This window comes from Phalacrocorax aristotelis, chromosome Z (genome assembly GCF_949628215.1).
Source record: "Phalacrocorax aristotelis chromosome Z, bGulAri2.1, whole genome shotgun sequence".
Taxonomy (NCBI): Eukaryota; Metazoa; Chordata; class Aves; order Suliformes; family Phalacrocoracidae; genus Phalacrocorax; species Phalacrocorax aristotelis.
In genome coordinates, this window is record NC_134311.1 from 30,795,698 (window position 1) to 30,808,276 (window position 12,579).

The 12,579-nt window shown below is 38.3% G+C and overlaps 1 protein-coding gene across 2 annotated transcripts in view; it reads left to right on the top strand.

Moving 5' to 3' along the window:
* The window catches only part of MEGF10 (multiple EGF like domains 10), a 106,894-nt gene that overhangs the window by 84,917 nt on the left and 9,398 nt on the right, over positions 1-12,579 (top strand). For both annotated transcript variants that reach the window (XM_075078762.1, XM_075078763.1), the window contains exons 15-21: positions 1,951-2,085; positions 2,451-2,579; positions 5,642-5,770; positions 7,461-7,589; positions 10,118-10,246; positions 10,738-10,974; positions 12,287-12,414. In XM_075078762.1, coding sequence (XP_074934863.1) covers positions 1,951-2,085; positions 2,451-2,579; positions 5,642-5,770; positions 7,461-7,589; positions 10,118-10,246; positions 10,738-10,974; positions 12,287-12,414 — 1,016 coding nt within the window. The remainder of the gene's footprint in view (positions 1-1,950; positions 2,086-2,450; positions 2,580-5,641; positions 5,771-7,460; positions 7,590-10,117; positions 10,247-10,737; positions 10,975-12,286; positions 12,415-12,579) is intronic.

Below are 12,579 nucleotides of genomic sequence, written 5' to 3' on the forward strand. Positions count from 1 at the left end.
CACATGACTTTCTAAGAAACAAATTTAGTAGGGGATTCCATTACAAAGGCAAGCATTTCCAAATGTGATTGGTGAACATTAATTTTGTACTGCACATTTTGGTAGGTAAATAAAACATGCATGGTTTGCAGATGCTAGAAACTTTAGCTTCCCATTGAGTCTGGCAGGAATAATTGGCTGAATTATTGCTTTTTTTTTAACGCTAATTTTGAAGTAGCAAAAAATGGCCAGTGGGATCAGTCCTTACCCATAGTTACATTTGAAAAATTCATCTCTGTAAAATTTAAATGTTACAAGAAGTGAGATACAGATGAACTGAGGCAAATCATACCAGAGACAGCGAGGCAAAAATAAGATGATGTGCAAAATATCTACCCTCCCAAGAAGATTCATCACAGTTTGCCAGCAGCCTAGCTGTCTTCAGTTTGAATTGTTGAAGCTGTGAGGGAAAGGTGTTCTGAGAAAAGTGCAGTGAGTCCTCTGCACTTGGAGGGAGGCCCTGTTTTCAGAGGAGGTCTCCCAGAAACAGGGTCAAGAAGCAGGTGGTGTAATGCAGAGATGCTACTGGGTACTCCAAAAGAGGTTTAAAAGGCAGGAGGCGACATGAAATGATCACTAGAAGGTGGCAGCAGAACCGGGAAAGGATGAAGTCCTAACAATCCAGGAATGGCAAGATTTTAAGCTGAAGAATGTGATTGCCTATGGCACTACTAAATCCCATACGACTGTGGCAGTAGTATTCCTTAAGCATTTCTAACTAAGTGCAGTAATTATTCTCACTATCTAATCTCTAAAGGCCTCGCAGTTAATCAGTTAATTCAAAGGCAGACTAAGCATAACACTACATGTAAAAATGTTCCCTGTGTTTTGGAACTGTGCCTATAACCTGGACAAGGGGCTTCCAGTCCAGTGGCTCTCAGAGCCCCTCGCTGATGCACAGTCTGGAGGCCAGGAAGACAAAGGTCATACAAATAATTTGGATCCCAGTCAGAAAGTGCCTTTTCAGTAAACAGGAAGACCTTTTGGCACTATTTCACTTGGAAAAGTTAATCTCTCCAGAGAGATCTGGCCACATAGCTTGTATCAAGATTATAATTAAACGACTGAATCTTGAATGAAATTAAAATATTGAAAAGATTCCAAGTTAGTTTTCATCAGTGCTAATTGCTGCTGTGCAGCAGGTATTTCTCTTGATGCATTACCTAATATTCTAACTTATCATGAAATAAATGCCAAAGGGGATTAGAGCAACAAAGAAGGACATTTTATGTGACAGCCTTTTTTCCCCCCGTTTTATTTCCTTTATTTTTTTTTCTTTAAAGAAACTAGTGCCTTTAGCATGAGAATTAAGTGGACTATGCATTTCTGGTCACAGGTTCTCTAAAAGTTAGGTGATGCATAGCTGTCTGTACCATGTAATGAGTACAGTGAGCACCTAAATGAAAGGATGACTGGAAAGCATTTGTACGTTTGTCTCAGTGAAGTAATGGCTATTTGTATTTCAAGTTAGGAAACACTGAAGAAGTCAAGGTGACCCAACTCATCTACAGATAAAATGGTCCACTCTCTTTTTTTAAATTATTTTGCTTCAAATATGCTTTAAAAGATGTTAATCTTGTAGCGGACATATAGTATAAAGCCATATATGTATAATACATAAAGTATCTATGCATTTCAAACATAACCCAAGTACAGTGTGGCCTCATAAGTGATGGAATGTCAGCTAAGTCATTACTAACTGGAATATAGTAAACCCTTGAGGAAGACAAGCAAATCTCCTTTTGTGAGTGTAAAGCATTGAACTGTATGAATAATAACAACCACCATTGTAACTCTTGTGTATTTAAAAAGAAGAGCTAATTCAAAGTCAGGAACAAGTGCACTGAAGAGTACTTCACAGCTGTATAGAAAATGCAGGAAGCAATGACAGTTTTTATTTTCTGATTCCAGTTTGTTCCCCTGGGTTTTATGGACACCGCTGCAGCCAGACATGCCCCCAGTGTGTACACAGCAGTGGTCCCTGCCACCATATTACTGGCTTATGTGACTGCTTACCTGGATTTACAGGAGCCCTCTGTAATGAAGGTACACATTGTAATAAAGACTCTATGGGATGCAGAGACCAACCACTGTAATAATTTTCATTCCATCACTTGGAAACTATAAAACCAAGAATAGTTTCTGTTGTAGTATATGTGGTTTATAAATTAGGAATCTTAAGCAGGTTTAAGCTGTTTGAACATTTGATCCTTAAGTATGAAACCCGCTGTATTCTTATCTGTATAATGAGTATTTATAATGGGCTTACCAGAATTTATAATGCCTTACTTTAGCACTATACTAAGCAATATGTTTCTTGATCCAAATATTAGTTGCTTTCTCTTGAAATAAAGAAAATACAACCTTGTTCTGATTACTAAAGAGTTCAAATTCTGACAACTTGTTTTCAGTATGTCCCAGTGGCAGATTTGGGAAGAACTGCATTGGAATATGCACCTGCACCAATAATGGAACATGTAATCCTATTGATAGATCCTGTCAGTGTTACCCTGGCTGGATTGGTAGTGACTGCTCTCAGCGTAAGTGTCAGCTTTGTTTCCCTTTATTTTTAAAACAACTAATCAGGGTTCAGCTATTTAAATTCTCTACTTTTTGGTAAAGAAACACTGTCTCAGTCAGAAATGAGGACTTCATGGTATATATTGAAGAGATCCTAAACTTTTCTGCATTTCATTGGCACTATCAGTAACACATTTGCACTATAATTTTTCTAATAATTGGGCTGGAGCATATGACAGGAGGGATCAATTTCAGTCTTCCACTGCCCAAAGAAGAGTTGTAGAGAAGCTAGATCAGACTTGTTTCAGAAGGACACTGTGAAAAGACAACAGGCAATGCTCACAGGTTGCAGCAAGGGTGACTTTTACTAGATACAAGAAAAAACAGTCTTACTGTGAGAGTGGCCATGCACAGCAACTGTCCAGAGAGGCTCTCAAGTCTCCAGCCTGGAAGAGGCACTGAAATTATCATCATTGAAGATTCTGTGAGTAGGATGTTGGACTAGGTGATGCTAGAGGTCTCTGCCAGCATGTAAAAGTCTGTGACTTGATGAATCTTGCATTGCAGAGAGGGCTCTTGACCTCTTTGCTTGTCTGTAATTATTTAGTGTTATCACAATAGTGTTATGAGCATCCCAGGTCTTGTATCCTCACGACAGTCTTATGAATAACAGAGGTGTTATTTTAAAAATAAGGAGCTGAGGCACTGAAATACAGGGTGGTTTTTCATGCTACGGTTGCATAGAGAACTACTGGCAAGGCTCAGAACAAAGCCAAGATCTTCTCAGACACGAGTTAGTCCTCTGCTGCAAGACCACCCTTATTCCTGTTAAACATTTGAACAGTTTGTTAAAAAAATCTTCACTATGACTTTTTTCAAGTGCTTATAACTTTTTGACGGATTCTTCTCTTTCCTCCTTTTATGAATGTTTCATGGTTACACATTTTTAGTGTCATTCTACCTTGCTCGATGAGTATTGTCTTGGTATGCTAAACTCTGAAGACTGCAACTGATTTAAAAAGAACCGATTTTAAAAAGGATTTAAAAAGGCCCTAATTTTATTATGTTTCAAGGAGTTACTTTGTTAAATAATTAGGCATTCTTTAGATGCTTTGCTGGGTCTATGCAAATTAGTAATGACAGGAAAGAAATATCTGAAGCAAAATTCTCACAAGAAGCATATCCAATTCCATAAGGTACCAAAATCCACACAGTCTGAAACACATGCATGCCAAAATTTCAGTCAACCCATTTTTATGAATAAAAGAAGCTGTACCAGACCCTGATATGTCAAAATTCAGAAGACATTGTGCTGGGGTTTCCAGAGAGGTGCATTTCCTAATAACATGCCTCATTGGTTTGTATAATTTACGGTTTGACTGGTCCAGGCTAACTCGCTCTGTACCAGTGTGATGTAACATCTGGTCATTTTGGAAAAAAACCTTTGCTGGCTAAATTCTGCGAAGTGATTAGCATGCGCAGCTCAATATGATACCAAAATAAATCTTGGTCCTATTCCTGTGGAAGCCAGTAGCAACAAAGGTCCCTGTTTTTATGGTAAAATAAGTAGGTAGTTGGGAGAGTAGCAGAATAGGGGTATTTAGGAGGAGGAGGGACTTACTGAATCAATAACAAGAAAATGGTGCCAGCAATATGAATGGAAGTGTCTATTGAGGCTGTGCTCATGGACCGTGACAGAGGAAGTTTATTTGCTTTGTATAAAGGCCTTTCGTTCACATGGAAAATAATGATTCCATTAATTTCTTTTGGAACTAGCGACCTTTTTGAAACTTCTAACTTTTCATCTGTATGTGATTTACATTCCTTCTTAGTTGACCACTAATTTCAAACAAAAAACAATAATAAAAATCATTATAAGGCTCAACTTAAGTGGAAATAACAAAAACCAAATTTACTACCTTTTTTTCCCAGTACAACGTAGGGTATTTCTTTATGGAATGAAATTTGGGCAAAGATAACACTTTGCAAAAATACAGCCCACACATAGATGAGTCATTATGCAAACACTTAAAGGCTTCAAGAGTTTTTATTGCTCTCAGACAGGGCTCTGGACAATGAGCAGTACACAACAATAAGGAATTATCAGCCTTTTTAAACTTTCACAGGAATAAAGCTAAGGCTTCTGTGTCTGACCTGTTTCTTTTTTCCTATGAAATACTCATGTTGTACTTCCACAAAACCATTCTCTAAGTTATGCATCTCTTGCTAAAGAAACAAATAAAAACTTCAAGATGTGAATCCTAATCAATGGAACAGGCATATTTTTAGAGTACCCTCTGCACTTAGTGATATTCTGATATGAAGAAAATTATCTTTTGCTCTCTCTGAACAGTAAGCGTTTTGGAACCGCTTCACTATCCTAATGGCAGCACATAGTATCAAATTCATTCACCATGACATTTTTCAAAGCAGTCAGTAAAATTCTGTCTCATAATGTGTCAATGTAATAGTGAGCGAAAAATGAGTACTTGGTTTTAGAAATATTATATTGATTAATGGACCCACGGAAGCAACTGAGTTAACTTGATTAAGGTACAGTCCTGATTATATGCACCACGTTTAGGCAATTATGTAGACTCTAACAGTGGAAATACAAGAAGTAAGCTTATTATTGGCTCTAAAGCTATAGGCTATGAGATGTGTTTCAGCCTTCTCTGTTCTCCTTCACTTTTGAGGCTTAAAAGGCTTATCCCCTTGACTGTGCTCAATTGAGCTGTTTGCAGATTAAAAAATAAATTAAGAAAGGAAACTTTCATGGCTTTCTCTGTAAGAAAACTGGTATGAGTGTCCTAGTTACTGAGTATCAAGTGTGTATCACTGGATTCTTTCACGCATTTAATCTTTTTCAGCACTTTTTATCTAGACTAAAATGGTTCCTTAGTTACCCAAAAAGAAAAAAAATATAATCTGTGGCTATTTGCTCACAATGGAGCAGCCAAAAAAAATGCATTTAAAAGAAGAACAACAAACCCCAAACAAAGCAGCGCTCATATGTAAGCAGCTCTATTCATGGATATCAAGGATCTTTGTCATTTGAGATTAATTAATTGCTCTGTTTTAGCTTGCCCACCTTCCCACTGGGGACCAAACTGCATCCACACATGCAACTGCCATAATGGAGCTTACTGCAGTGCTTACGATGGGGAGTGCAAATGTACCCCTGGATGGACTGGCCTTTACTGTACACAAAGTAAGTGATATTTGTTATCTGTTCTTAGTCTACAAATCAGTGACAGAATTTTCCTTCAGCATTTTTGCACATGGATTTCTTCTCATGCTGCTGAACCTTTTTGGATCCAGAAGATGCAACGCATTTCCTCCATGTTGCAGGGGAGGTCCCTGTATAAGCACCGGCAGAGTGCTGGCCACTACATTCAGGCTCCTTCCTTCAGAGAAGAACAACTTTCAGCTGCAGATGGGCATCCCTGAGGAAGAGTCTGTTGTGTGCAGACTCAGAATGAATGGCTCTGACATTCAGATGCTACCACTGCAGATGTGTGGCTATGGCTGCAGTCCATAGCAGCGATAGTGTCAGCTCTGCAGGCATTCCCCCCATGGTGGGGTGATGGTACCACCTAACTCTGAAACCTCCCCAAGAAGTACTCTAGCAGCAGGGACCCAAAAACCAAGATTGTAAGGTAAAACAGAGCTGACTGAAGCCATAAGAACATCTTCTAGCTTAGCTGTGGCTGTGGTCTACTGAGGCACAGCGCGTGTCGTCACTGCAAAGTGATCATACAGTACATCTCCTGTCTGTCATTGCTACCTCCTGGGGGCAAGTGCAGCAACAGCTCTAGCTCAGCACTTGTAATTCAAACACTGACATAGAAGCTATTTTATAATAGCTATTTAGAACTTAGAAGCTTAACTTCACTAGACTGTAATCTTATCATTTGTTTTGGAATTTTCTTTGTGTAATTAATACATTAATACTGATTTTTTTCTCCCAAGAGCTTTTCATTAAAATAAGAATACAAGCAATGCAGTGACTGGGTGTAGGTATATATGGCACTTATTATATGCTGGGTAAGACTTTCATACAAAGTTTGAAAAATAAACATTTTTTAGAGATAGATATTAATAAAGTTACCTTCTTATCTTTATCATATTATAGCTTCAATTTGGTTTATCTTCAATCCAGGCACCCCTACTGTCTGTCACCTGGGCACAACCGTTATCTTTGAAATCAAGAAAATTAAGACTGCTAACTGTGTTTTGCGTTCCATGCTTAAATACACATTTTTTCATAAAATCAGAACTCTCCTTTTTCATGAATAATGTCATAGTGGAAGGAAATAACAGATACATTATAGGGCCATATGGATGCAGCTCTGGAAGACATTCACTATACTGGTTCAGCTGTCAGCTATCATGGTTATTTTGCTTCCTGCTGGTGAATAATGATCTCTTTGCGGTGATGTGTCTTCTTCATACTGTAATGGTATCTTTGAGAGGAGCTGAGATACAATATGTTATTATTTTTAATTTTTTTTAATGCTTCAGCATCAACTGTGCAGAAAATATGTCCAAAGGTTCATTCATCACTGAACAGACTCCTTGCTGTGGTTCACAAGCTACCCTCTTCCTCCTCCTTCAAATATCTTCTTAAATCCCCTTCTTCGAGGAGCCCTTCTTGCTGTCTTCTTCTGAACATCTGCTGTCTGCACAATTTCCCAGCCACATTTTAATGTAGTTTTTATGTAATATGTATTTTAAACCACTTATAGGGTAGGTCTTAATCTACTGTGTTTCTGCAATGCCATGTTCAGTTGCGGGGCTACAAAAATAACTTCTCAATAACATACTTAAGCAGAATATGTGCATTTTATTTCTAGAGCAGTTGGTTCACTCCTTTTCCCCTCTCACTCCTTGTATTGCAGGATGTCCCCTAGGGTTTTATGGGAAGGACTGTGCACTGATATGCCAATGTCAGAACGGAGCCGACTGTGACCACATCAGTGGGCAGTGCACCTGCCGCACAGGGTTCATGGGGAAGCACTGTGAGCAGAGTGAGTAGAGACTGGAATTGTTTGTGCCTAACAGCAAATACTGAACCCTGAGCCAACGCTCTGTTGTTTTGGCCAGTGTTGTGATACAACCTCTTGGCTTCAGTGGGAATTTTGATGGGGAAAGAGCTTCAGGATTTGGACCTAGGCTTTTTCCAAACAGATAAAAGCCTGCAAAATTAGTTATTAAGACTGATTACAATTGTGGTGACTGTTTCCTTCAATTTGTAGCTATGTGTAAGAGACATTTGTACTACTATATTCTAGTTGCTTTGGACATAATGCTAAAAAATCCCAACAACTCTCTCATGTAAAAGTAACAAATGAATCCAAGTAATTGTTATTAGCATTAACAAAATTAGCACAATGAAAACTAATATTTAGAAAACTAAAGATAAGAAGCACCACATCAAAATTAATCTTTGCAATGTGGTTTTACAATACAATTGGACTATAAAAGCGTAATAGATGGCATTTTGTTTTCATATGTGTGCCCAAGAAAATCAAGAATAACACTGCTGACATCAATGGTAGAATAATGTTGTACAGCATTAAGAGAGTAATCAGGCCCATAAGCACAGAACGGTTAGCCCAACTTTTGCTAACATTACAGAGTGGTGCTTCCACACCTCATGCATGATACTGCACTGCAAAGCAATCCATTCAACCTACTGCTGTGAAGGTTTGAACCTGTCTTTGACATCAGCATCGTGCAAAGGGCTTTGCTTTTGATGTGTTGGGGACACTACATATTACTTACAGCCAGGACGGATTTAGGGGCCTCTGGATCTGAGGGGCTGTGCAGCGGCCAGGATAGCACGCGATACACCTGGCAGCACTGTAGCAGAAGGGAGTGGAGGTGACTGTCCCTACTGACACACTTTATTCCCACGGCGCTGGGTCTAGCGGCAGCTGCAATGGGAGTTATGTTTGTAAGGCTAATCAACATCTATGGTGGAAACATTTAAAATATGGAAGTAGATTTTTTTTTCCCTAAGAAGAATACAATTGCAACAAAATCTGAATGGTTTAGAGAAATATATTTATTTCAATGGAATAATAGCTGGAAACATGTAACTATTAGCTATTTAAATTTTCTTATTCTGCTCCGATGATTCAGTGTTTCACTTCAAAAGAGCAATAGTGTTTATGAAAAGATAAACTTTTTAAGATCCTCTCTTGATGTCATGATGTCACAAAATAATTTTGAACGCATTGGCAAATTTTTCTTATTATTATCTTTTATAGATTTTATATTTTATCCTACAATCTGATAAGAATGATTTAATGATATTAAACTAAATGTTTTGGTATTTCTGAATTTGAACATCAGTTTTAAAAATTGAATTTTCATTCCAATTCAGATTTCAAAATGCCAAAATATACTACGGCATGATCGTTTTTTGCCCAGCCATTGACTGCAGTAGTTATAATCTTGTTTTACTGATTGTAACCAAGAGAAGAAGCATTGAGTCTGGATTTATCAAGACTGCAAGAACATTTCTCTGGCACCTATTGTGTTACATTATATTCTAAATTAGGAATACATAAAAGAAGAGTTAGATCATTTTAAAAAGAGAAAAAGAAAAACAAATCAATATAGTTAAAAAACTCCTGAGAGATTTCAGAAAATTGAGTCTAAGAAGGTGAAGAAATACATGCTTCTTCAAACCATCAGAACTACAACACTGTAATGCACCACACAGTAACAGAAGTGGCAGTATAAAGGAAATAATTTTATCAGTGTAGGACAATTCTCTACTATGCTAATTACATGAGGTAGGAGACACTTTCATCAGTAATTAATTATTGTATTCAAATCATTCTGGGAGAGAAAAAATAATATAAAACTCTTCCAATTAACTTATTCTTCATAATTTAGCATTTTTCTCCTGTAGGTAGTTTCTCAATGTATACATTACAGTATCAAAGTATGCTATAAACAGCCTAGGACCAGTTTTATTTTTACATAAATGTGTGATATATATTAGACTCATTCTCATGGCCCTTATCTCTTGATCTTTACCACATCAGCACATCTGTTGTATGACATGACACCAGCCAGATGTCTGGCTCCACTCATACGACTACATGATTTTTCAAGCATTGGGTTCTGAGTAACGTGGGAGATCTGACAATCTGGTGTAGAACTGGCACTTTTTTGACATTTTGTCCATTTCTTCACTGTCTTGTACCCTTTTAATCTTTTTGGGTTTTTTTTCCTTCCTAATTTCTCTGCCTAAGTGGCAGAAATATTACAGGTAATGGAAAATCACTTCTGAATACAATTTCCTTCTTTTCCTTCTCCTGTCCTGTGTGCACAAGCACACCAGACACACGCACAGAGAGGTCCTCTTAAAATCTTTCCCATAGAGGTCTACCACTAATAACACATTGCCATCTGCTGGCCATGTACAAAAACGTATGGGGTTAGAAACATGATAGCATGTATGGTGCTGTAGATCTGTAACAACAAAAGGTTTAAGAAGTACTGACTATGTCTGATTTTTATTTGCACTTACTTTGTGCAGAATGTCCTCAAGGTACATACGGGTATGGATGCCGGCAGATATGTGATTGTCTGAACAACTCGACCTGTGACCACATCACAGGAACATGTTACTGCAGCCCAGGCTGGAAAGGGGCCAGATGTGATCAAGGTAGAGCCTAGATGCAATAAAATTATTGTAATTGTTTGCTATAAAACTTGCAATAACCTATTAAATGCCATCTCTGTATCATTCAATAGTCTGTTCTATTAAATTATATATGTTCTGTAGATTTTGTGTTCGATGCCTCAGTGCTAGTTTATTGGAGCAAAGCACTCAAGTGTAGATTGCATGAAATGTTTTACAGTGCTGTGCTGTCCAAAGCTGCTGATAGAGCATGAACTTTACCTGCTCTGTGCTTTTGCCTAAAGAATGGTCTTACTTTTTCAACTCCATGAAAATATCTCTTCCTGTGAAGAAGATGAATGCTTTTAATTAAGGCTAGGATTGTCTTCACATTGGTTTCTGACATAGTTCTATTTTGGCATTATTAAATACAGTTAAATTAGCAGAAAGATTTAGAAGTGAAATACTGTCTTCTGCTCCTGACATATAAGCCTCTGAATTTATGCTGCATATTTTCATTTCTTCTTGTATTTCAGCTGGTGTAATTATAGTGGGAAACTTGAACAGTTTAAGCCGTACCAGTACTGCCATCCCTGCTGATTCTTACCAGATCGGGGCTATAGCAGGCATCATCATTCTTGTTTTGGTTGTGCTTTTCCTGCTAGTGTTGTTCGTCATTTACAGGCATAAGCAGAAAGGAAAAGAAACAAATATGCCTGCAGTGACCTATACCCCTGCTATGAGGGTCATCAATGCAGATTACACCATTTCAGGTAAGTGACATTTGGAACAGGTTTTTTTTCTCTGTCTCTTGACTTTGTGCTTTCTTAGCTGAGCTCTGAGGGGTTCAGATCTGCCCCCAACGGGGCTTGAATGTGCATGTTTCACCTTTTCGCATTAGCAAGAGCAGCTGTGAGCAGGAACATATTCAATTTTGAAAAGGGTGTCTACAGTTCTGCCTTGGAAGCCTTCCTGGAAGGAGAGGCAGGGGAGGGTTTCCCTCTTTAGGAAGAGGAAGACTGAGACACTGCCCTCAACTGCCTTTCACAGGAGATCAGCCCCTGACACCACCCTGACAGTGGTGCTGGTGAACTGGCACACAAGACCCGTGGGATCCGATGGTAGACTTGTGTGCTTCCCTTTCAGCTATCAGAGAGAGTTCACCTGAGTTCAGCAGGATGCTGCCCCAGCACATATAGATGCTTATTTTTTTCTGCATCATAGTCTTTTAATCTCTGCTTTTGATACTATGAATGTGGCTTACCCTAATAAAATGTATCAATTGTAAGGAACAAGCGACCATATCCCTTGCTTTACTGTGTAATATTTTGCACCCTCAGTTGTTATTCTGCATTGAACAGTGGAGTATGGGCATTTCTATTCCACTGTACCTATTTTTAAACTGAATTGTGGCAAAATTTGGTTTCTGCTGAGACATTAAATTCAATGCCAACAGCTTGGCTGAGCTGTAGAAAATCAGGATTTCACACTATTTGTGGCTTGATTCTGTAAAGAGGCAGATAGCAGAGTGGCTTGAGTTCAAAACGAAGGAAAGGAGCAATGCTTCTGAAACAAAACAGTAGTTTTTGACCTATGAAAGTGGATGTGAGTTGGGATGCAATGGGTACATTAAACTTCAGTCAATGCTGTTTTCACACAGAGCAGTTAAGGAAGGCAGCAGGTAAAGAAGCCATAAGAAACAGTTGTCAGAGTCAAGGAAGATGTTTCAGCAAAGGTGGTGGTGCTTTTGAAGGTCCAGAAAATGTTGCTGTGAACTTGATGGTAAAAGTGTCTATAATTAAGTCAATGCTATGCCTACAGAGGCAAAGGAGAGTAAGGGACCACAACAGAAAGAGAAGTTAGCAAATGACACTTGGAAATGCTCTTTGCTGAAAGTGAGGACATGACTAGTCAGCTACTGCTCTGTATCTCCAGTTTCTTCAGATGAATGCAAGATTTTTAGATGTTTTTTCATGAAACACTAAATCAGATTCTGAAATGAGTGAAGCACTGTCAAAAACTTATCCTAAGAAAGAAATGCCATGTTATTTTTAGTTGTTCATTTTCCTTTCTTTTTCCTTTCAGAAACCATCCCCCACAATAATGGTGGAAATGCTAACAGTCACTATTTCTCTAACCCTAGTTATCATACTCTAACGCAATGCACTACCCCGCCTCATGTCAACAACATGGACAGACTGACCCTGGCAAAGGTAAAGCCTGAAAACCTGGATGCCTCTGTGTAAATTAGCCTTTGTGTAAATTTTACTTTGTTCCCTAATGTTTCAAATTTGGTTTATTTTTGCTTTCTCTGATTATCACCTGGAAATTCAGCAACTTTCCATCAGTTTCAGTTTCTGTTACATATCTTTCTTTGA